This window comes from Elgaria multicarinata, chromosome 2 (genome assembly GCF_023053635.1).
Source record: "Elgaria multicarinata webbii isolate HBS135686 ecotype San Diego chromosome 2, rElgMul1.1.pri, whole genome shotgun sequence".
NCBI classification, from domain to species: Eukaryota; Metazoa; Chordata; class Lepidosauria; order Squamata; family Anguidae; genus Elgaria; species Elgaria multicarinata.
Genome location: NC_086172.1, coordinates 65,599,229 through 65,622,652, shown reverse-complemented (window position 1 = coordinate 65,622,652; position 23,424 = coordinate 65,599,229). Strand labels below are relative to the sequence as shown.

The window sequence follows — 23,424 nt, the reverse complement described above, 5'->3', positions numbered from 1 at the left end:
GAGGAAATGTGTCTCAAAGTTTACAAATGTGGGATAAAATGCAAACAAGGAACTTTAAAAATAGCCTTTTATTGCAAATAAGGCGGTGGGGTGGGGAAAGATTGCAACAGTTAGCTAGCATCAGTGTTTCCATTTCATAGATATAGCCTGATTACATTTTGTACATGATGACAACAGGAAGAATAAACGTTCCACTACAAAGCAGGATGGTAACTGGTTTAAACTCCCAAGGCACAAATTAGGCAGTGCAGAAAACATTGATATAGGCAGCATACATTTCATCTCTCATTTTGCAGCAGTATATCCCTACAGACTATAGATAGAAAAATAACGTTGGTATATCTCCAAGCAAGCATTGCATAACCTTTCTATCTCAATCCTGATGGGTTAAAAATGCAGAAACTATTTACAAAAGGGTTTTGACTAGAATAGCAACTTTAGAAAAAGCTGCTTCCTCTGTAACAAAATCAGAATGTTTTATGGGGGCAGGAAGGTTCAGTGTATGCAGTCAAGGAACATAGGAATAGGAAGCTGCCTTATCCTTGGTCCATCTAGTCCATATTGTCAACACTGACTTGCAGCAGCTCCCCAGCGTTTCAGGTAGGAGTTTTCCCTGCCCTACCTTGAGATGCCAGGGATCGAACCTGGGACTTCAGCATGCAAAGCATGTGCTCTACCACTGAGCCACAGCCCCTCTGAGGAGCAGTTCTGAAACTTGGCCTCCTCCCCAATGTTTATATGTAACATTTGGCATTAGATTTAAGTAATGGTGAGCATGATCATAACAACCAAATGGGCATCTTTTCTTATTATGGACAGAGGGCCTGTCAAATTACAGTTGCCGGAACTGTATGTTTTTTCTCATATGCACTGCACATGAATCTAACTAGGGTTGGATTGGGTGTTTCGGCTTTTATTAAAAACCATTTCTGGACCTCACAGTTGTGGAGAGGTCGGAAAGTATAAGTGACATCTGATGAAAAAACAGAAACCTGGGCAAGATGGATGCCAAGAAAACTTCCAGTTGCCAAGAAGCAGAGTTGTAGAGCCTTGCCCAGTTCTCTCACCCCCTGCCTCATGACTCCTATTTTATCTCCACATTCTCCAATAGCTGCACTGTCTTTTTCTTGCTTCCTGACACCACAGTGCAGGCTTAATCCTCCCTGCCAAATTCTTGCATCTTGAAGCAGACAAAATTCTGGAAAACAAACCTAGATAGACTTGCTTATTTTTCAGAATTTACTCAGAGAATGTTGGGAGGTGACTATGGGGTTTATGTAACTGTACTCTCTTACACACGACTGTGTAGCAGCTTTAGGCAACAGTGAAGAGCACACAATAGAAAATACAGGGATTGCTTTGCGTAACATCTCTGATGCCATTCTCTCCTTTCTCTTGCTATTTGGCACCTAACCTGTTGTATGTTGAAGAGAAGTAGGAAGCGTTCCCAATCTTTGGGAAGTTGCAGTTCTTGGCAGTCTCACAATATATGATATATTTTAAGGGGTAATATCCCCCTGCCCTGGCGTATTAACAGTCTATGGATTGAAGTCCTCACTCGGATATTGTGTACAAACAGATCAGTTGGCCTCTTTTTAAAGAATCTCATTCTTGGTCTTGCAGCTATAGGCTTAATTGAAAAAAAATGAGTGAAGAATAATTGGGAGAACCTCTGGGGCATATTTTCTGGGGGTGTTGTTGGGTGGGGGGCTGTAGCGAAAGGAAACTCCTGTTATGAAAGTGGAAGTCCAGTTTTGTAGAATTGGAACTAGCCCATTTTATACTAGAAAAATTTCTGAGGAACTTAAAGCCACAGTCCTGGACATTTGAGTAGTCACCTGCATCTATCACAAAAGAAGGGAAGGCAAGCAGCAAATTACAACAGCAGATAAAGTAGGAGTAGCCTTATTCAAACCCTGCACTTGCTTTGCACTCATCCACAAGTGAGATCTACATGGTAGTTGAAAACAAGGCTAATTTCTTATTTGCTTTACCATCTCCATGGGGATGGTGACTCAGCCAGGGCCAGTGCATTGCATTTGAGGTTATCTGAAAATCTTTGCTACCTGGACACGTTATCTTTGCTTATCCATGTTAACATATGTAAATTAATTGTTTGACCCTCCACACACCAGTGTTTTAGATGTCTTTCAGACTCTTATGTCACAATAGAATGGCACATAGTTTACTTAAGCTACAAAGTACTCCTTCCATGCATCAAAACATTCTGCTGTTTCCTTTTTAGAGATTGCACTTGTAGTATTGGGTCATTGCTTTTTAAACTTCCCTGAGATCTTGTACAAGAGCAACTTAAAGGAAAACTGCCATTGGTACACAAGGAACAGTTCCTCCCAAGTTTCCATGTGGGTTACTTTTGTGCCAGTTGCCCCAAACTACTTTTCAGAATTCAAGAAAGGTGAAAGAGCAATTGGCGAGGGTGTGTTCTGTGAAGGCAACCTTTGCACAAGCCCTTGCAGAACATTCAAGTGTATGCACCTGTAATCCTTCAGATTCCAGTTGGTGGCCTTATAGTTGGCCTCATCACTTACACCTGCCTAGAGTTGAATAATTTGAAAGGTAGGCATATGTTTGGGAAATGCATATGGGCTCCTGTAATGTGGTACTGATGGTTCTGTAGTATGTGTCTAGAGAAAACTGGCAAAGATAATCAAATAATGCTACTTTATAACAGGTTGGTTGAATCTGTGGATCACACGAGAACTTCTGTGATCTCACACACTTTCAGTCCACTTAATTCTCATTGAGTTTGGAAGTGGGGATTTGTTCTGGCTAGAGGCAGAAACCCAAATCCTGCTCTAGTTGTGTGTAGCCACATGAAGCAGCCAATGAGCATGGAGGAGAGTGCACATCCTTGCTGGTATCAAGACATATCCAACTAGTTCCATGGGGCAGCTTTGCAATTTGGATTGGGATAAACATCTACATCTGTTCTATGTGCATGGAAAGCCCTTTTTTCTCATGCACATCTAGTGGAGTAATAAGCAGCCTATGCCATGACTCAGTAATCTGAGTCCTTCTCGTGATAATGTTGTCTGTCAAATATACTCTATTTATATTCACAGTGACCATGGTGTGATGTCTAAATGATTGGTTAATTTTTTAAAGTTTGGACAAATTCGATGGGAGCTTCAAATGGCTTCATTCCAGTTCCTGTTTGTCCGTTCAGCTGTTTGCTGCTTAACTTCCACTTTTTGAACACAATCACAGATTCCCTTGTTGGCTTTTCCAGTCCTGCCTACTCATCAAACAAATGGTTCTGGGCTAGTGAATCTGTTCCTCATTAGCCCGTTGCACACTTCAATGTCCAGGAGTTGAGAGGTATTTGACAGACAGAAAAATGCTTTCCCCAATGTGTCAGGAGGACATATCAAATCTGGAAATGGCTTCTTCAGGCAATGTGTGCTGAGCGTTGGCATCACAGCAGTGAGAGAGGTTGGGAGGAAGTACAGTAACCAATTAAATAAAGATTTAATACAGAGAAGTGTGGTGCTCTGGTGTTCAGGATACTTGCTTTCCATCCTTGAAAAATGAGAATTTAAAATGTCACACTAAGTGGTTGCCCTCTGATCACCTGTAAACAGGTGAATAAGCCAATGATTTTTTGAAGGCCAAAGGCAGCTAGATGTGGTAGAACTGACAATGCCTTGTTATACAGGGCACCATAAAAATAGACATTCTTCAACAATACCAGCCTCAGTGGTAGAAGCTCCTAGTCAGTGACTAAGTTTGCTGGGGGGAGTGGGTGGTACTCCCAAGTCTTGCGTCTTGTCTCTTTTCTCTCTAACCCCCACCTATTTCCCTAATGTTGCCTTAAACAAATGAGGATATAAGTAGCCCTCTTACACTTGCTCATACACAGTTGTAAGTACCGTCCCCTCCCTATAAATTTCCCAAGCCATTCCAGGGAATGCAAGTCCTTCCATGCTACTTTAAATGGTTTGGGTGGTGGGGAAGCAAAGAGAAGGACAGAAGAGCAGAGCTTGAGGCTACAACACAGCAGGATACTTTCACCGTGAATCAGCTATGCGTGAAATTTGCTATTCTATGTCAGTAGTCAGGGATACCTGCCAGCTTATGATTACTCACTCTTTGGAATGGAGCTTGCTATCCAACTTCTTTGCCTTTTGCTTTCAAGAAAATGAATGAATTCACATATTTCTTCACCTGACAGCTAACATGTGATAAGCTAAAAGAGGCCAGACTGAAAGCGGATGTTACCTAACTGATTGGCATGGTAAAAAATGATCTCTACCGCATTTACAGTTTCATTTATTCAGAGTTATTAAGGGGACGAGAACAGTTACCATATGAATAACATACAGTGTGAATTTACGCCATCTAAGGGTAAAATGTGGCTGGAATTACATGTTATATTTAAATGTGCAGCAACTGCACACTTAATTCTCTGTCTGCAACATGTGGTGTCACAGCACTCCTGTGTTTCTCTGCCTCTACCATTGTCAGCTGATTATGCTGGGTAGGAAAATGCACAGTGCTGGAAAGTTATGGAAGGGAAGGAGAGGATTAAAACACGTGGCTGCTGTTTTAGTGGTAGCTGTGTATTTAATGTAACTTGTAGTTCCAATTTGAGCTGAAGTATTTTTTATACCAGGTGTTCAATATTTGAGGGAAATAGTTCTACTGGGATTAGCATTTTGATTGACTGGTGGACTGACAATGCTGTGACCCTTCATACAATTCCCTAGAACTTAATTCCAATGAAATCAACATAATTTGCCTGTAAGAAAATTTGCTTAGCATCACGGTGTGGCGAAGGGGTAGGTAACTTGTGCTCCTCCAAGATATAGTTGGATTCCAAGTCCCATCAGCCCCAGCCAGCATAATCAGTGATCAGGGATTATTACTATTTTTTTATATAATCAATTCATATACCACTTACCATATCTAAAGGTGGCTCTAGGTGGTTTACAAAGTCAGAGGTTATGATAAAACAAAATAAATACAAAAGCTCATCCACTCAAATGTTTAAGGGCACAATTGTAGGAGTTGTGCTCTCACAGCTTGGAACCCTCTGAACTCAGAGGCTTCCAAGATTCCTGTGCCTTGTGGGGCTGAAGCCAACAGGGCAGGTGGAGTGGGGGAGGCGATCTACACCGTCCCATCCTCACCGTCCCATCACCGTCACTGGTGATTGTCGCTAGATGGGTGGAAAAGCAAGTTCGCTTTAGAGTGGGAGGGAAGGAGGCTAGAGGAGGCCCAAGATATCTCTTATCCTGGCCTCTCTGGTCTCTTCCCTTTCCCGACCATGAGTGGCCCCTTTCCTCCAAGGTTGCTTTTCTGACTTCAGAGGGCAGCTGGCATGGTTCTTTTTGCACTGGCTGTGAGGTTGGAGCACTATCTCCAGCCTTGGAAGAGTTTTTCCAAGCAATCCTAGGACCCTTGGGTCACTCTCCCAGGAAACATAGGATTGCTCTCTACAATATTTAAACCCAAAGCTAAAACCGCAGCAATTAATAATTAAACTAAGTCAGCAGCACAATAATTTGGGGGAAGACTTGGGTAAAGAGCTGGGTCTTTAACAGATGTTAAAATCTGTCTGAAATCTGCTGCTATTGCTGCCTCCCAAATGCCAGGTGGAAGGGCGTTATATAAGATGGGCACTGCAGTGGAGAAGGCCTGTTGTTGTAGTCCAGAAACATCTGGCCTAGCCTGACCTACTGATCAACCAAAATGATACTTTTGGTGCATGTGAACCAGATATTAAACAGAAGAACTACTTACAGTGAAACCAACTGCATGTTTACTCAGATGTAAGTCCAACTATGTCCGATGTGGCTTGCTGCCAAGTAAATGTGTATGTGATTGCCGCCTTAAGAAAAGAAATGTATGATCAAGTCTCAAGACAGCTATAGAGAAAATTCGCCCCAAGCTGTATCAACCCTTATGCTGAATGTGGCTTTGGGTCTGCAGAATGATTCTATTTTCTGATGTATTTTTTACACTGTATAGTTGAAATTCCGCATTAATGTTTTAAGGCAACCATTCTCTCCCTCCCCCGAGAATTACCAGTATATTCTAAATGCTGTTGTGTAAACGGGCTACATCAGTATTCCCCACCCCCCAAACACCCAAAATAAGACAATAAAGATAACCCACCGTTCACTGATGCCAAATTTAAAAGCTTTAAAAAATTCTATATAAAAAAGAAACTTTATAGTGCTTTTTTTGAAAACTGTAAAGGAAAAGAGGTGCTGTGTTACACAGTGCTGCTGGTTTCTCCACTTGAAAATTCTCCTGATGTTCTGGGACAGGTGAACTTGATGTTCCTGCCCCTTTCCCACCCATTCCTGATGAGCCGCAGTCTTTGGCTCAGACACGGAAGGCAGAAGCACAGTTTAGCCACGATTACAGCACACGGAACCAGTAGGGTGAGGGTAAACGTGGGAGGCAGGTAGAACTTGTACTGATTTTCATCAAAGGCCCTTGTCCAGCCGTATGTCAGGGTGTGAAGGGTGCTGATCACCAATGCAGCAAAGCCAAGAGTGGACTAAAAAAGGGAAGGAAAAAAATAATGCCCATTATTTTCTGCAAGGTCACTTCTAGTACATTACTATATTTCTCCAAGAACTTAATATTTAATTTGCCTTTGACTGGATTCCACCACTGGTCGATGCTACAATTCAAGGTGCAATTACTTAGCAGTAAATCCTATTGTGCTCAGATAGGGTTAGGCTTCACATGAATAATAGGTCTGAAGTGGACCTATCCCAAAACACATGGCTCCCATCTGGCTCAAGTTAGTTATAGTTCTAACAAAGTCCTAACTATAGTTCTAACCCATTACAAATAATGGAAAAGGGTTAGTAATAACTGACACTAATATTAATGTAACACAATTGTGACTAAATTGACATGGATCAGGGCAAAACCGGGTAACGTAATAGCTTTTATTATTGGGTGGGATACTGTTGCTGAGGATATGCAAGGTTTGGAATTTCATAGATCACTTCTTTGGGTAGAGTGAAGCCAGTCCCAAAATCCACAGGCACAACTTGCAAGCCACTGACAGATGGGTTGGCTGGATTCCTGGTCAGTGCTGGCATAGAGACTTGCCAGTTAAACTTTAAATAGTGATTTGTAAATGTTACAGGCCCTCTGCACAACCACTGTTAAATCAAAACATTTGCATTTTATGTTAGACTATAATGTCAGAATTCATCTTTATGTTGGAGCTTTAGTCCAAGCAGGGATGGTAAAGTATAAAACTTAACTTGGAATTTGATTCCTTTGTTGCAGTACATCTAAGACATCTTCCTGGAAATGAGTTGAGCTCAAGCAGAATTCTAAAATAGCAAATCTAACTATAAGAAGCAAACAGTAATGTGAGGCTCTCTTAGCTTACATGAACGAACATCACTTAGGTTGCCTGAAATTCAGCCCAAAACAATAGGAGAAATTCCTTGTCTATAAGTTATAAAACCAGAGCTCTAATATGTGAACATAGGAGAGACCGATTCAGTTCTAAGGATATTACCAGAATAAGGAATTGTTAACTTGGATCGCAAGTTCGCATGAGCATAACTTTCCTCATGGGATACTCCCACTGGCCGAAGGCATTTTAGCAATTCTCCTTTTTTCCTGCAGCTTGTGCCTTCGCTAGAGCAGCATCATATCTTGGGCCAACCCTGCATATATATAACGATTCCTCTTGATTACCATTTAAACCCTGTCTAAAGCCAAATGAAGCTGGAGGCTTAATTCTATCTAATCTTGTGGAATTCAATAGGCTTAAATAATATCTAATATCGGTAAGTATGAGTTATGGATTAGGCTATTTAAACAAGAACAGTCCTCATTAAAAATCCAGTTCATTTTGCCATATAGCACCAGAATCCTGTGCAAGTCAGTTTCTCTCTCACGCACCATTATCCTATTATGCATGGTTGAACTGAGGCCATCTCTGAAAGAGAGCAGGCTATTTTGTCTGGAGGAAACATTTCTTGCCTGGCAGAGAGAGAAACCGAAATGACCTTAACGGTATTTTGGATCTTTGCTTATAACAATAGCACAACAAGCAGAGCAAGCACTCGGGGAGAAATGTCAGGGCAGGAAATGAAGAGACCGCTCTAAGTGAATTTGCAGGAGCAATTTGTGAGCAAGCAGAGACCTGGTTTGATTTTGCTGGGAAATCAGAACTCATCTCGAAACAATGAAATCTATTTATACCCTGCCGTTTATGGTCCTCTGGTCCCAAACCCATCTCACATGAAAACCAGCTTTTTTCTCTGGTTATTTTTGTCTGTGGGACAGTTCTTGAGGAGCTCAAAAATCTCATTTTTGTATTGCCAGCAACAAGTTGGTTCATTCATGGGTATGCTATTAACTTACTCTGCCTGGCTTATTTTTCAACTAAAGGTAATGTTTGTAACTGCTGCCAACTACTGAACTAGCTCTGCAAACCTCTGTGTTAACAGAAGACTTCAGGCCAATAGTCTGGTCCAGTAAGAATGACACTTGAACAGATTTCTGTGTTAAAGGCTATGAAATTTTGTCAAGGCTTCCTATGGAATCACCTTGGTATGGAGGGTTTTTTGTTTTTACAGTAGGATTTCTTCATACATTGAAACAAAGACCCTCAGTGCCAGAAGATATCCAAGGTGACATCAGAGTATTTTACTACTATGATTCTCTCTGGTCAAAATGGGTGCTGGTTTTTGACATCTGGTACAAATCCTAAGAGCCCCCCCTCCCCATAGAGATCACATTTCTGAGCGTATTTTTGATATATTTTGAGAAAGAAGATTTGGATAATCAGTACAGGCAGGGCTTTCAGGAGCTTGTGTGATTATTGAGTTCTAATGTGTTTTCATCAGCAAAGGCATTTTGGGGGACTTCATTGACTGTGAAATCCATGAATACTAGATTTTACCTCTTGGGTTCAAGAATCTCTTTGGGTGTTGGGATTCATGAGTCCCACTTCGGATGCTACATTGGAAGTGTGAAGAACGACCCCCTCACATCTGGTTTGGCTGTGAGAACATGCCCTGAGGACTGTCGCCCTTTCTTGAAAAGGCTTTGAAGTTCAGCGTTTACCTGAATGAAACTAAATTCCCTCCAGTTGAGAGAGTTGGAGATAGAAGGAAGCGAAGTTATGGCAAGCAGGGACAGTAAACCCAGGGCCATGATGCCAAAAGAGATGTAAATCTCCTTCCTCCAGACTTCCTCCTCTACCCAGGCATCTGCCCTCTTCTCCACCTGAGGGAACAAACAGCAAAGCCATTTAAGATAAACCAAGGGGCTGAAGATACATAGAATCAATTATTATTATTATTATTATTATTATTATTATTATTAATTTATATAGCACCATCAATGTACATGGTGCTGTACAGAGTAAAACAGTAAATAGCAAGACCCTGCCGCATAGGCTTACATTCTAATATTTATTTTTTACCCACCTCTCCCTCTGGATCGAGGCGGGGAACATCATTAAATACAAAATCACAATAAAACTGGTTAAAACCTTATAAAGCTGATGCAATATTAAAATAACAATTGGACATGTTAAAAAAGCATCTGGGTAGGCCTGCCGGAAGATATCAGTCTTTATAGCTTTCTTAAACTCAGCAAGACTATTAAGTCGACGAATCTCCCCTGGCAGGCCATTCCAGTCTGGAGGTGGCGGAAGAGAAGGTCCTCTGGGTAATAGTTGTCAGCCTAGTTTTGGCTGACTGGAGTAAGTTCTCCCCAGAGGACTTGAGTGTGTGAGGGGGATTGTATGGGAGAAGGTGATCCCGCAGGTAACCTGGACCCAAATCATATAGGGCTTTAAAGGTAATAATCAACACATTGTACTTTGTCCAGAAACTAATTGGTAGCCAGTGGAGTGATTTTAAAGTCGGTGTAATATGGTCACCCCCATGTGTACTGGTGATCAACCTGGCTGCCATATTTTAAACTAGTTGAAGTTCACTCAGGTTATACCATGTGGATTTACAATGGGCAGTTGTAAACTCTTTGTCAAAGACAATAATTCAACAGTTTAATGTGGTGTGTGGTTGATTCCCATTCTAGTCTATGTATATGCACTGTGCCACTGGCCACTGACTACTGCTAGCCCTCTTATGTGGAGTCAGTTGTTGATAAAGTGAGTTTATGCTAATGCAGCCCACTCTTCTGTTTAGCCTCTTAGTATCTTCCAAACTAAACCATTGAGTTACTGACTTTAAGGTTTGGGCTTTTTGCTTCACGGTGGCTGAATGCAAGCCTCTTATTGCACAATTCTCTGTTCAGAAAGGAATCTTCTAGGCGACAAGTGTGTTTCAATCCAACTTGTATTTGTATTTCTTGAGATAGTTAGGTAAATGCACCATTACCCAAGGAGAGAGCTGTTCAAGGAGCTCAACCATACTTCTGCCCACCTTCAGAATGGTTCATATTGCTTGGGGCGGGGCTGCATGCTCTGCGCACCCACCAGTCATCCTTTGATTCATCCCTTTCCCTGCTGGGCACATTTGGTTTAAGAAGGATCCACTGACAAATTTGTCTGCTGCAGGGCTGTGGCCACCAGCAACTTGCTCATTCATGCCCAGTCTGGGGCAAATGTTACAAGTAAGATGCAGCATAAAAGGAAAATGAGTGATTGGGTCCATGGTTTGGGGTGGGGGTGGGGGGCAGAATGTCAGGCTTGGTAGCTGAATCTGGCCCTTCTGGAGTCTCAATCTGGCCCTCTGGGGTTCCCTGGAGGGCCATGAATCCCTTCCCTGGCCCCACTCCATTACTCCAAAACACCAATTGTTGGGTGGTGTCCTGGCTTTTGTGTTGAATTTTCTTCATTCTAAAAGGTTGAAATTCCTCTCTTAAGACTTAGTTACTGGCAGTGGACCTGTTCAGACAACACGCTAAGCCATGGTTAGGCCGCTAACCTTTTTGTAGTAAGTGGTTAGTGAGTGTGTTTAATCCATGGTTATGTAGCCACCATGGTTAGGAATGGTTCACACGACACACTACGCCGTAATGTTTAGCTCAAAACACTTAACCATGATGGTTTAGTGTGTTGTCTGAACAGGGTCAGTAAGAGCGTTCAGTTAGAATATGCTGGTATTTTTGGCCCTGTCCAGCCCACTGCTGGAATGCGCCCCCCCCCCCCCCAAAAAAAACCTTCACTGAAATGGAATGCGGCCTTCGGGCTGAAGGAAATTCTGCACCCCTGTCATAACTGTGTGTGGTTGATAGTTGGATTTGGAACAAAGATGGTATTCGATCTTCCTGGTCAGATGTATGGGAGCCACTGAAAATGTCATTTCTAAGTATGGCTTAAAGTGTGGCCACGGGAGGGAACAGAACACCCCCAGTTCTCACTGACCTTTGGGAGCCTTGCCAATAAGTGGGTGCCTGCAAGATCACAGCATGTTTTGCCACGGAGGGCTGCAATTAACATGGAAAGTCAGCTCCAGTTTCAAGCCAAGACCACAAGCGTAGCTCTTTGAATACTTGACTGCTCAGGGGCTTAATGGGATTTGGTTTAAGTGCATTTAGGAGAGAAGTGTTCAGGCTAATGGAAAAGAAGAAATGGGATTTGTACTATATTACAGAGACTGACACTTAGGCCCATCCATTTATTCCATTAAATCGATGCGATTCACGAAGCAAGGCTGTTGCTCGAGAGAGAGAAAAATGCACGGAAAGAGAAATGGACAGAGAAGACTTGCCTGGGATTTATTTACAAGAATCACAGAAGAGAAACACGGCTGGAATTAAGAGGCCGTGGTGGGATTATATCCCTTGCACCAAATACAGTGAGGCAGTCGGGCAGGCGTAACAGACAGAAGTGCTAACGCATCATTGCAGCTCACATTCACTAATATGTCTTAGGCTGTGATCCGAAGATTGCTTACAAAGAAATAAGTATTATTGGCTTCTGTGGAACTTCCATGTAATGAGTTTAGGATCAGGACACTCATGGCTGGGCAGGTCTATAAAGTTGTAAAAGCTATCTATCTATGTTACATATGCGCTAATCTAATACCTACACAAACCTATTCTGCCAAGGGGGTAGCACAGAAATACTCAAGTTGAAATATTATGTTTTAAATTTATAGCAGGGTTGGGAAACTGGTTTTGGCCCCAAGGCTTCAGGGATGCATGTTAGCTGTGGCTGGGGTCACCCCCCCACCCCTTGCGCGCGTGTGCACACACACACACAAGCATCCATCCCATCCATCTATTCAGTCCATTTCTCATACCCATGGAAATCCATAGAGTGAAACTGCATCACTAACTAGGAACTTTGGATAGAGCGAGGTTTAAAACAGCAGCGATCCTATCATATTAACAGATGAATAGGCCTGCCTGCATTCCACAGGACTAGAACTACCGTACCTGCTTGACAGCCTCGTTGAGCAACAGGTAACGATGGGACTGCCGCATGGGGAGGCAGAAACTGTACAAGGCATGCAAGGCTGCGCAGAAGAAACTCAGCAGGCCAATCTGCTTCCTGTGCTGCAGCCACTGGTCCAGCCAGTCAGGGAAACGCCTGTACTTTGTGCAGTGGTACAGTTGGAAGATGGCCGCCAGTGTTCCGGGCAGGTAGACCAGGGACAGCATGACGTAGGCGACGCAAGGCAGCGTGGTGTTGACCACCTCCACGGGAATCTTGTAGAACTTGTTCTTTTTGTCCCAAATGTAAGGGTGCAAAACCTGCCGGATAAAGTTGTAGGTGTAGAAGCAGAGGAAGAGGCCCAGGGCCAAGAAGACGGGGATCTTCCAGGCAGGGAGGAGGCGCAAGGGAATATTCTCTATCTCGCGGGCTGAGAACAAGGAGCCCATGTCCGCAGGGGTGAAGCCCAGGGCGTGAGCAATTTCGGCAACAGCCCTTTTGGCTTCTTGGTTGTCGCAGCAAATGAGGACCTGCAGCAAATGGGGGATATGTGAGTAGTTGGCTAACTGAAAACAGGAATGTAGAGAAGTGGTACAGGTGGAGAAGTCTGAGCGATGCCAGCATTGATAATTCATAGCATATTCTTCAGCATCCATCCATCCATTACATTTCTATCTTGCCCAATAGCCAAAACTCTCTAGGTGGTCCACAGCACAATACAAAATAATTAACAATACCAGGACCCAATAAAAAACTAACATTTAAAAAGCCCATCATGTGCCATCAAATGCCTGGGAGTAGAGGAAAGACTTAACCTGATGTCAAAAAGATGACAAAGTTGTTGTCAGGTGGCCCTTGACATGTACATCATTGCCTCTCTCTGTTCATATGTGCTTCCTCTTCCCATGATAATGGAGCGAGTTTCCTAAATTAGGGGTTACATTTTAGGACATGAGCCAGAGAACCATCATGAACACAGCAGAAGGCTTCTTGTGAGGACCACGTTCAGTATCTAATTAGTTGACAGGTTTGGACCTTTGTCTTCTAACAGACATTTCGTTTGTAATCCGCTGCTCTACTTATTTGCTTTAGTGCTGGCTCAATGTTTTTAGTATTTTAAATCTTTTCATGTTAATATTGTATTCCTTTTATTGTACTTGGGGTGAGACGGTGTTATTTGGTTTTGTTTTTATGACTATAAATCACGCCAAAGGCATTTGCCAGTTCAGCAGAATACAAATCTAACAAATTAATTTAAGGGCACAGTCCTACGGGGATGGCCATAAGCCTCTGAACACAGAGGCTGACGGCCATCCAAGGCAGAGTGGGAGGTGACCTCCGCACTCCTCCTCCTTTGCATTTCAGCTAGGTGGGCTTTTTGTGTCAGGGAGAGGAAGAAAAGGAGGCTGGGGAAGCCAGAGGGTTCTTCCTACGGCAGCCTCCCCAGTTCCCTCCCCACCAGGAATGCCCCCTTTCCCTCCCCTCCAAAGTCGCCTTTGCAACCTTGGAAAAGCAGCCGGTATGGTTCTCTGCTCTAGCTGCAAGGAGCCCAGACTCCTGGTTCCAAGATTGGAGTTCAGTCTCTGACCTTGGATCCAGTAATCCAAGCTACCCTATGCCCCTCCCCCCTCCCCCAAGAAGCTGTCTAGGAGCCAAAGGACTGCTCTCTCAAGAAATCTTAGATACTTGATTGTACGAGTTTAAACCAATTTAATCAATTAAAGATGCAATCCTCTGCATGTTTAGCCAGAAAAAATGTCCAACAATTCCCAGCTACATTGGCTGGGGCATGCTGGGATTTCTAGGGCTTTTTTTCCTGGCTCAACATGGATACGATTGTGCCCTCAGTTCGCATAGACACCATGGCTCTCACAACTATGAGGTCCATAATTTAGTGTTTTGTATTGACGCAGGTTGAGAGCCTCAAGGTGCCAAATTGTGTGTCAGGCAGCAGGTTATATGCTGTTTGTGCGGCACATATGCAAATTATTTATTTATAGACATGCAAATTACATAGAGTCCTGATCACAGGTACATTTACTATAATTGCATTTTAGCCAACTTTTCTCTCCCCTGCCACCTTTCCTTTCTCTCAGAGTCTGGTTTTCTACATACCATTGATAAAAGTAAAATAGAACAATACCTGCTTATTCCCATCCCTCGGGCCTGACTGCAACGTCCATGCTGAGATAACATTAAATCCTTTGACAACAGTGCATGCTGGGAAAAGTGATGCCAAGTACTCAGCGTTTGATTCTCTGTGATGGTTTATTTCGGCATTGTTGCTCACATCCACCAGTATTTTGCCAGATAGCTCATCACTGAGGTCACAGAGCGTGGTGTAGTGTTCTCTGAAAAGCGCCACAAAGAGAATATCTGACTTCTTTATAGCATCTGCCTGGAATATGACTTCAGCTGCTGAAGGGAAGAGGCTAGCGTTGCGCTTTGGGTTCCGGCTTCCAACCACCACTTTGAAACCTGAGGACACCAGGCGCATAGAGAGGGAGCGTGCAAAGTCACCACTTCCCAGAATGCCAATTGTCCTGCTGCTGGGAGCTGAGGCAAGGTTTGGGTCACTGTCCGCATTTGGGCATCCCAGGAGTGGTTTTGCCATGTCGCCTCCTGGCATTCCGTTAAGCTAAAGCAAACAAAGACAAGGTTGCATAAAATGCTCAATTGAAAATGGCATCCTGTGGTTCTGCTACTCTGTATGAAGGTTAATTTAATTTAATTTGCTTGCTGAATTTGTATAACCGCCCCATTACACAGGTTCTTTAGATGCCTCACAAAACAACAAATTCAACAATTAAAGTACAATACACAACGCTAAAAACTCTTAAAGTTAAAAACCACAACTGAAATGCAGGTCGTGGAATTTTCTTTATAGGCTTCTACTATCTTCTTATAATATAATGCAGGATAGCTGGTGATCTTTCCAAAGAGAAGAATGCATACAGAGGAACAGAATACAATTTGATGTGTTTTACAAAATGGATTTAAAATGGCCCACCAAGACCAGCTGGACAAAGTAGCTCACGCGCACACAACACCTCCACAATCCAGATTCTGGCCTTGGCACGTGCTATCAGGTTCTATTTTTAACACAGACATTTGCCACTCAGTTTTAAAATGGTACAAGTGATGCTATTAGCTCATTAAACAAAAATGCCATCTACCTGCAAACACTAATGAAGCTCACTTCCAAAACCATTAATAATGTTATGATCCTGTGATCTTTACGGTCTTCTTTCCCCCCATCAAAGGCTACATGCTAATTTAAAAGCTGGACTCAGAGAGAGCTTAATAGGAAATTTATTAAAAAGATCTGTCTTTATTGGAAGTAATGTAGAACACATTCCTTATGTTTCAGTTCACAGATCGCTTGGGGTAAAATTGCTACACATTCTAACCCTATTCAGGCATTATTTAAGCTATTTACCTCAATATGCATGAAGCTGTGGGGCTACCCTGTAGCCACTCCCCTGAAATCATGTGCGCTGAGTAGCGCTGCCCCAGGCAACTGCATACAAGGAGCTACTTGGCGCATGCAACCGTGGAGGCAAGACTACTTGGTGTGGCCCTGTCTCAGCTTGCGTGCTGACGTACTTGAAATAATGCCTGATTAGGGCTATCTCATGACTGCTCCGAGTAGATTAGTTTGCCCTGAATTAATTATAATCATTTTTTTGTTCATATCATCAGGGTGGTTAAACCAAAGCAAGGGAATGATCCCTTCCCCCTCAACCCCACACACGTTTCTGAGGTATATTTATGGGAGGCCTACCACAATCCTATCTTAATCCATGTACTTTGCAATAAGTATTTCGGGATGTTCTCATATTAGGAATATGGGTTAACAAGGGTTAGCAAGCCAGTGCCCTATACATGTTTTAGACTCCAACTCCCATTATCCCTGACCACTAGCCATGTTGACTGAAGCTTGTGGGAGCAGGGCTGGGCAGAGGGGGGCAGTGGGGGCAATTGGCATGGGCCTACGTTTTTGAGGGGGCCTACTCAGTGGTGCAAAAACATTTGAATGGATTAGCAGTTTTGAACATTAACATTGACAAGGCAAAGTTGCTTGATTTTTCTGTTGATGAATTTGCCCAAAGAAAAGCACATAAAGCATTTCTGAATGTGAAGAAATGATGTCTTATATACATCTTGAATAAAAGTGCTTGCCATTACCTTTTTTTAAATAAATCGTTCTAGTTCATATGTATTTAGAACTGATTAAAAATACTTAATGAGCAGTTTGAAATGGGGCCTACATTTCCCATCTGGCCCTGGCCTATTACCAGCTTTGCCTAGCCCTGTGTGGGGGTTGTCATCCTAAACATCTGGAGAGGACCGGATTGCCTACCCATGCATTAGAACAGTGGTCTTCAACTGGTTCGGACCCGAGACCCACCTCAGACTCCCAACCTGCAACCCACTTTCATACTTTTCTACATGGCCAAGATGGTGGCAACAGCTTTGCTGCACCCCATCTAGCCTGATCTCGCGACCTGCTTTCGGGTCATGACCCACCAGTTGAGGACCACTGGATTAGAAGGATCACCACATTTTGCTACCACTATATAAATGAGCCTGGAGGCAGCAGTCAAGGTGAGAAAATGATTCCCTCTCTTCACAGGAAATAACAGTTGTTGAATCAGGGAGTTGATTGTCAACTTTCAATGACTCCTTTGAATACATGGGTGTTAGGAGAGCGCAGACATGGGACATTAAGAGCTATCACCTTGGGACAAATGAGAGAGAAGAAGACAAGGCTTGAGTCAGGCTATGAAAAGGCATTTAGCTAATGTGTTACTGTACTAGTCTGAGCTGTATGTCAGAGGTTTCATTGCAAAGTAGATGCAAAAATTCTTAAAACAAAGAGAAAAAGGCTTTTTTTCTGAGTGAAACAAGGCTATATTAATATTCAGGATAATGAGGTAAGGTTTATCTGGAGACCTCTCTCTCACAATGGGCTTCCAACGCTTCGAAAGCAGTCACTTGTCCCCAAGGAGTAGTGAGCTGCTCTGGTCTCTTTTTATAGTCTGGCATTTCTGTTTTGTAATTGCCATTCAAAACTAACAAGGACATGTTTGCAAACTTCTGAGAAAACAGTGTACCCTTCCCCAGTTGTTTTGTCTTGGATGATATGTGTGTAAAATTAGACCATTAAACCTTTTGAAAATGTAAGCAAAACTGGGAGAATGTAACTAAAGGTGGGTTTAACTTTAATCCCGGTGTTATCATGAGTTCAAGGTGATTAAGCCATCTATAAGAAGATTCTTTAAGAAGCGATCTGGCCTAGTAAGGTGGTTAATAACAGCTGAGTCATGCATCACCGGTGGTCTAAGCCTTGATTTTTGCTGAATCAAATGCGGTGTTTATCTGGGACTTGTCTCTTGCATACATCCTGCTCTTGTTTTTCTTTCCAAAACTGGCACGTGTTCTCAAGATCAATAGAAACATCTTTCCCCTTGGGACAACCGTACAGCTAGGTCTGATCCAATCTTGGTAGCTTGAATAACGAGGAAGAGGGAGTCAAACTGTAGAATGAAAAGTGTGTTGAATTTCTGTCCCAGTTTCTAATTGCAGCCAGTTCTACTCCCATTGAAGTCAAAGTAGTTGTGAAATTGACTAGACCAATTTGCAAGCAGGTCTTGTCAACTCTGCTCCATAGAGAGAAATTATTGAATTCACCATAGTTAAAGCCGTGGTTTAAGGTGTCATCTGAATAGGGCCCATGGCAGGGTACACTTGAGAGGGAGAATAGTTTTGCACTCTGTGTATGTTTGTGTGTGTGTGTTTAAAGGGCTGCAGTCATGCGGATAAGCTTCCAATAATTTTAGGTAAACTGCTTGCCATAATTACAATGTTTTGTTTTGAATTTATATTAATTGTTGTATTCTTTCTGTAAGCTGCCCTGGCAATATGATTAAAAGGCAGCATAAAAAGTTATAAGTAACACTTAACACTTTAGTTAGGTGTTAGTTACTTTAGTTGAGTAACTAACACTTAACTAAAACCTAAGCACTTGCTTAGATTTGCCACCTCTTACGTAGCCAAAATGAGTTTATACCAACACATCTGGCATAAAAGCTGGGAGCCATATTAATTAAACATGAGAGGATATTAGAAAAATTGGGGAGAACCTCAACTTCTAAAATAAACTTCTGGAACAGTTTTTATTGTTCTTGTTGAACAATAAAATTCCCATCAGCCAACCCCTCCCAAACAAAAAACCAAACAAAACCAACACACACACACACAAAAAAACAAAACCCACCCCTGCAGCTATTTCATTATGAGGGAAACAAAGCTATTTAATTCCTTCCTCATATCTGGGGAGGTTTCCATCAGAGGAACAGAGCAGGTTCCTCAGTCCCTGCTGAGTTCTGAACAGGTTTGGGTAAGAAAGAGACCTTTTAATCAAAGACTCTTTTTTGTGTATGTCTCCAGCTCTACAAGACACCCCAGGAGCCTCTCTATCCTGAAAAGTAATAGCCTGGCTCATCTGCATACAATTTGCAAAAAACAGCCGGAAAGGTGCTAAGCAAACACAGACGCTTGTGCGTGGGTACAGAGATGGGAAATAAATCAAATCTGTTAGGGCAAATTGTCTGCCATTCTGCCTTTCACTAGCAGTCACAATCGGCGGTACTCAAGGCGACTCAAATTAACAGCCAAGAAACCCTTTCTGTCAATCCCTTTTGAAAGTCAGAAAGCTGGGGGCACACTCCTATGCATAAGTTCCTCCATGCTCAGTAGGGCTTGCTGCCAGGGAAGTGCAGGTAAGATGGCAGCCTGAGTGAGAGGCAGCTACTTCCTTATCTGATGAGAGTGCCTAACATTTGTGAATGTGGCTGCTTTTTATTTTGTACAGGTGGTACTAGGGTAAGGAAAGGGGGTTGCTGCTGTCTGTTCTGCTAGGCTAGCATGGCCTTCCAAAGCTAGAGAAGGGTACTATGCCTTGAATGAAACCCAGTACAATTTCTACACAGGTTACACTGTGCATGGAGACCTATCATGCCCCCTAACCATAAGTGAGATATAAATCATACAGGATTGTGAAGAGACTATATCTCAGACATCTGTTTGCTCAAGATGATTGCTGGAAGATCTATACAGACATGATATACTGTGTTTCAACGGTTTCCTTCTTTGCCATAATAAAACAGAGTCCGTAGGATTTTCTGAATGTAGCCACTCTTCCAATAAAATAATGAAATGAGTTGTAGGAGTCTGTTTTTTTTTTAAATAAAGAAGAATATATGAGAATTTGACAGCCTAGAGTTTGATGTTAAGGCTATCCTTTTTTTTATGAGGGCAAGTCTTTATTTAGTTTAGGGGTTTCTTTCTTTCTTATTACAGCATGGTGAATCTTTACAACTGAAGAGTACAAGAGCTATTATGAACACTGAAATTATTTAACTCATCTGGTGGATTTAATGAGCATGGGCCAAACTGAGGCTTAGTCAAGAGTAGTTTTTGATGCTGAGTGTGGTTCAATAAAATCCACCCATAGCAGCTGCAACCTGTGTGTCTCTGTGTGTGTTTGTAGGGTGGGATGTGGAAAGTGCTTCTTAAGGAGCACTTGTATTTTTTCCATCATAGGGGGCAAAAGCAACTGGAACAGAGATTTTTTAGCAGGAAAAAGCTCAGAATGGGTTAAGAAATCCCTCACCCAACAGGTCTTCTGTGGCAGATTCCAACTGCATTTTGTGAAAAAATAATGTACAAAAACTTCAGTGGGAAACGACCTGTGATTCAGCATTTGACATAGTTTGGTTCTAAAATAGGTGTTTTCCAAGATGACACATCCTATGGACTGTGCCAATTCCTTCTCTGGCTGTAAGTTTCTTTGGTGCTCTTTTAAAGTTTTGCAGGTCTTTAAATAGGCTCTAAAGATTCATTTTTTTGTCATTGCATTCTCTGATATAAATAATCAGATTTTAGCTGTCATTTTAGTGTGTGTCAGTATTACTTTTAGTGGACTATGTGTTACCTGTTTTAGTGTGATTACTGGATCTTATTAGTTATTATTCTTATTGCTATGGTGTTTATCGTTTTCAAATGTATTGTTTATATATTGTAAATTATATGTTGGAAACTTCCTTGGGAAGTTTTTATCTTATGAGGCACCCTACCAATATTTTAATCAACCAGCCCATAAATATTAGGTAAGAGGCATCTGAAATGGTCTTTACCAATGTGAAAAACAGAGTTACAGCTCCTTAACTTAATGTCAGTACCTATTTCAGCATGATTTAATTTGCAACTCAACCTTGTGAGAAATAAGAGAAAACAACGTTAACAAAATGACAAGCATGAATATTGAAGGCATACAATGAAGCGAAATCATCTGACAGTGTAAAAAAGTAGGAGGACAGGCAACCAGCACGATTTCCCTGAACTAAAGAGATAAAGGATGTTGTATCATAAGTTGACAATGTTTTCTGTTTACGAGATAAAAGAGAAAAAGGGGTGAGGCATTCGAGTATGACAAGAAGTGATAGGGTCCCTTGTGCTTGGGCTGTAGGCTTCACAGTGTTCATTCTCAATCATCCCTGAGATACTGTTGGAGGTCTGCTGAGAAATTATACAAGGATTGATCACATGTGCATTTGTAATACTCTTATGGTTTAATAGTATTTATTTATTATATTTATACCCCATCTGTCTTCCAAGGAACTCAAACCATAGGATTCCCACATAAATCTCCCATGACCAGGCTTGCTTAGTTTCATTAAAATGCCTGCACCAGGTGGGACAGAGACATTTTGCTCCCTGAGGCGAAAAACAAGATGGTAGCCCCTCCCATTCCATGTACAAAAATTGACTGGACTAATAGTTGTTTCTTTCTTCAGCACTGGCTATGGGACAGCATCCTTCACCACATCAAAAGGCAGCAGGCTAGCTTAGGGGGCACAGAGCAGGCTGTGTGGCATACAGCTCTCGCCTCCAACACTTTGCTACTGCTTCCCAACATCTGCCACCTGAGGTAACCGGCTCACTCTCCCTAATGACAGGAACGACATTAGGAAGAGTAAGGTCAAGTCCCATGAGATTAGTTCCAAAATTAAACCAGAGGTAAGCTACTGGGACCCCTTGATTGTTTTTGCCTTGTAGTAGGATGATTTGCCTCTAGTTCAGTGGTGGGCAACTTGCAGCCCTCCAGAAGTTTTGGCCTACAAATCCCATCATTCCTCACTATTGTCTTTGCTTGCTAGGGCTGATGGGAATTGTAGGCCCAAAAATATGGAAGACTGCAAGTTGCTCATCAGTGCTCCCATTGCTGGTAGGGGGATACTGGCAGTAACTCATTGTATTTTATTTCATGGTATGTAATGCACCACCTCACCAGTATTGTTCTGTTTACATGTAACTGGAAAACACTCTACAGTCCAATGTTGACAGCAATGCTTCATTTCTTTGGCAGAAGTACAGATATGACTAAGTTAACATTAGAAGGAAGTAATTGGCCTTATGCAGTCTGGTCAGGACTCAAAGAACCACTCCACTAGTTCCATGAACTCAAGGGTGCTTTGGACTTCTATTTCTTTAATGGAAGCACCCTATTGCTGCATGGCAAATTGTTTGAAAACTCAAAGGTTTGTGGTATGGTGTGTGTATGTCAAAAATCTCACTGGGTGAGTGCAATGATATAAAATAAATACACAGATTTCACCCCTTTAAGGGCCAGGCCTTCTTTTTCCGCACGCACGCACGCACGCACGCACCCCCCCTCCTGAAAGGAGACTTGAAGCCTCTATGAATTGTGGCCCAAATGGTCCAGTAGGTAAACCTTCCACTTCGAGGGGAAATGGTGCTCCAAACACCTATGACTTTCAGAATTTGTGAGATTTGAAATGGCTTGCTACAAAATTCTGCAGACCAGGGAAACACCATGGGAAAAAGGACACAACCTAGATCACGGGTGGTCATCTTGTGGCCTAAGGCTTTTATCATCCCTCACCATTGGCTGTGCAAGCTAGGTTGATGTCATAGGCCAAACCATCTGGAGCGCCACAAGTTGCCCAACTCCAGTTAGATCTACCAAACGTTGCTTGCACAGAAACATGAATGAAATGCAAACAAAAATATTTGATGCCTAGATTTTTGTACTGGAAAATCAGGGAATGAGCTATCCAGATGACATTGTGAAATCTGGCAGATTGACCATGAACTCAATAAAAAGTCTGATATGTACACAGGTACAGAAAAAAAAGAAAGAAAGAAAAATCAACAGAAGTGAGCAAGATACTACCCCAAAACTGAAGCTTTGGGAAATAAAATCTTGTCCCAGCCTTCTCCAATCTGTACTCCTTAGATATGTTGGAGTTGCAGTCCAACATGTCTGAAGTGCACCAGGTTGGGGAAGGCTGTCTTGTACAACCTTACATGTGGCCACATCACTGTTGCCAAATCTTCCAGCTCAAAGTGCTCACCTGCTGTGTGGGTTCAGCTCTGCCTCTGCTGCTTCCAACTCAAAAGTGCTAAAACCACAGCATCAGGAATGGATAGGATGCTTCTCTGAGGATCTTGGAAGTTGCATTCCCCCTTCTACCCCCACCCCATCACTCCTTGGGTAGCTCAACCACATGGTGCATCAGGTTTAACTGGGTTCTGGCACAGCAGAGTCAGTTGCTGTCATTGTACCCAGTGTAGGAGGCACAACTGGGTCTTACGGTCTACGCAGAAGAAGCAGAAGCTGTCCTTTTACTGCAACACTGACACCCTAGTATTAGACTGTGCGCTCTGCTGCTACATGCTGGAGCATACAATCCAGCCTTAAGCCATGTTACATAACCAACAGTGTATAAATATAGTTGCTTTTGCAATGCAGAGAGACTCCAGGAATTTGACTCCACATTCCACTTAAGCACATACTTAACACTGACCCCTCCTTGGGATTGAATCACTTTTCTAAGGGGTTAACTGGATCTGGATTTTAAGACGATAACTGCTACTTGGGAGGCAAGGCAATGCCAAGGCCAGCCGCAAGGTTCCTAGCATGCCTGCAGACACAACAAATAGCAAACAGGATACAAGATAGGAACTTGTTTTTG

General features: G+C 42.5%; 1 protein-coding gene across 4 annotated transcripts in view; it reads right to left on the bottom strand.

Moving 5' to 3' along the window:
- Positions 1 to 53: 53 nt before the first annotated feature.
- The window catches only part of STEAP3 (STEAP3 metalloreductase), a 33,561-nt gene continuing 10,190 nt past the window's right edge, over positions 54 to 23,424 (bottom strand). Inside the window, exons 2-6 of one of the 4 annotated variants that reach the window (XR_010025043.1) lie at positions 14,505 to 14,999; positions 12,364 to 12,891; positions 9,076 to 9,237; positions 6,139 to 6,529; positions 54 to 5,851 (exon numbers count right to left, since the gene is read on the bottom strand). Coding sequence is in view for 3 of the 4 variants with exons in the window: in XM_063116631.1 (XP_062972701.1) it covers positions 6,239 to 6,529; positions 9,076 to 9,237; positions 12,364 to 12,891; positions 14,505 to 14,990 (1,467 nt within the window). In the remaining variant the exon portion in view is untranslated. Of the gene's footprint in view, positions 6,530 to 7,625; positions 7,987 to 9,075; positions 9,238 to 12,363; positions 12,892 to 14,504; positions 15,000 to 23,424 lie in introns of those variants that run through there. The other 3 variants (XM_063116631.1, XM_063116629.1, XM_063116630.1) reach the window with 3 other exon arrangements.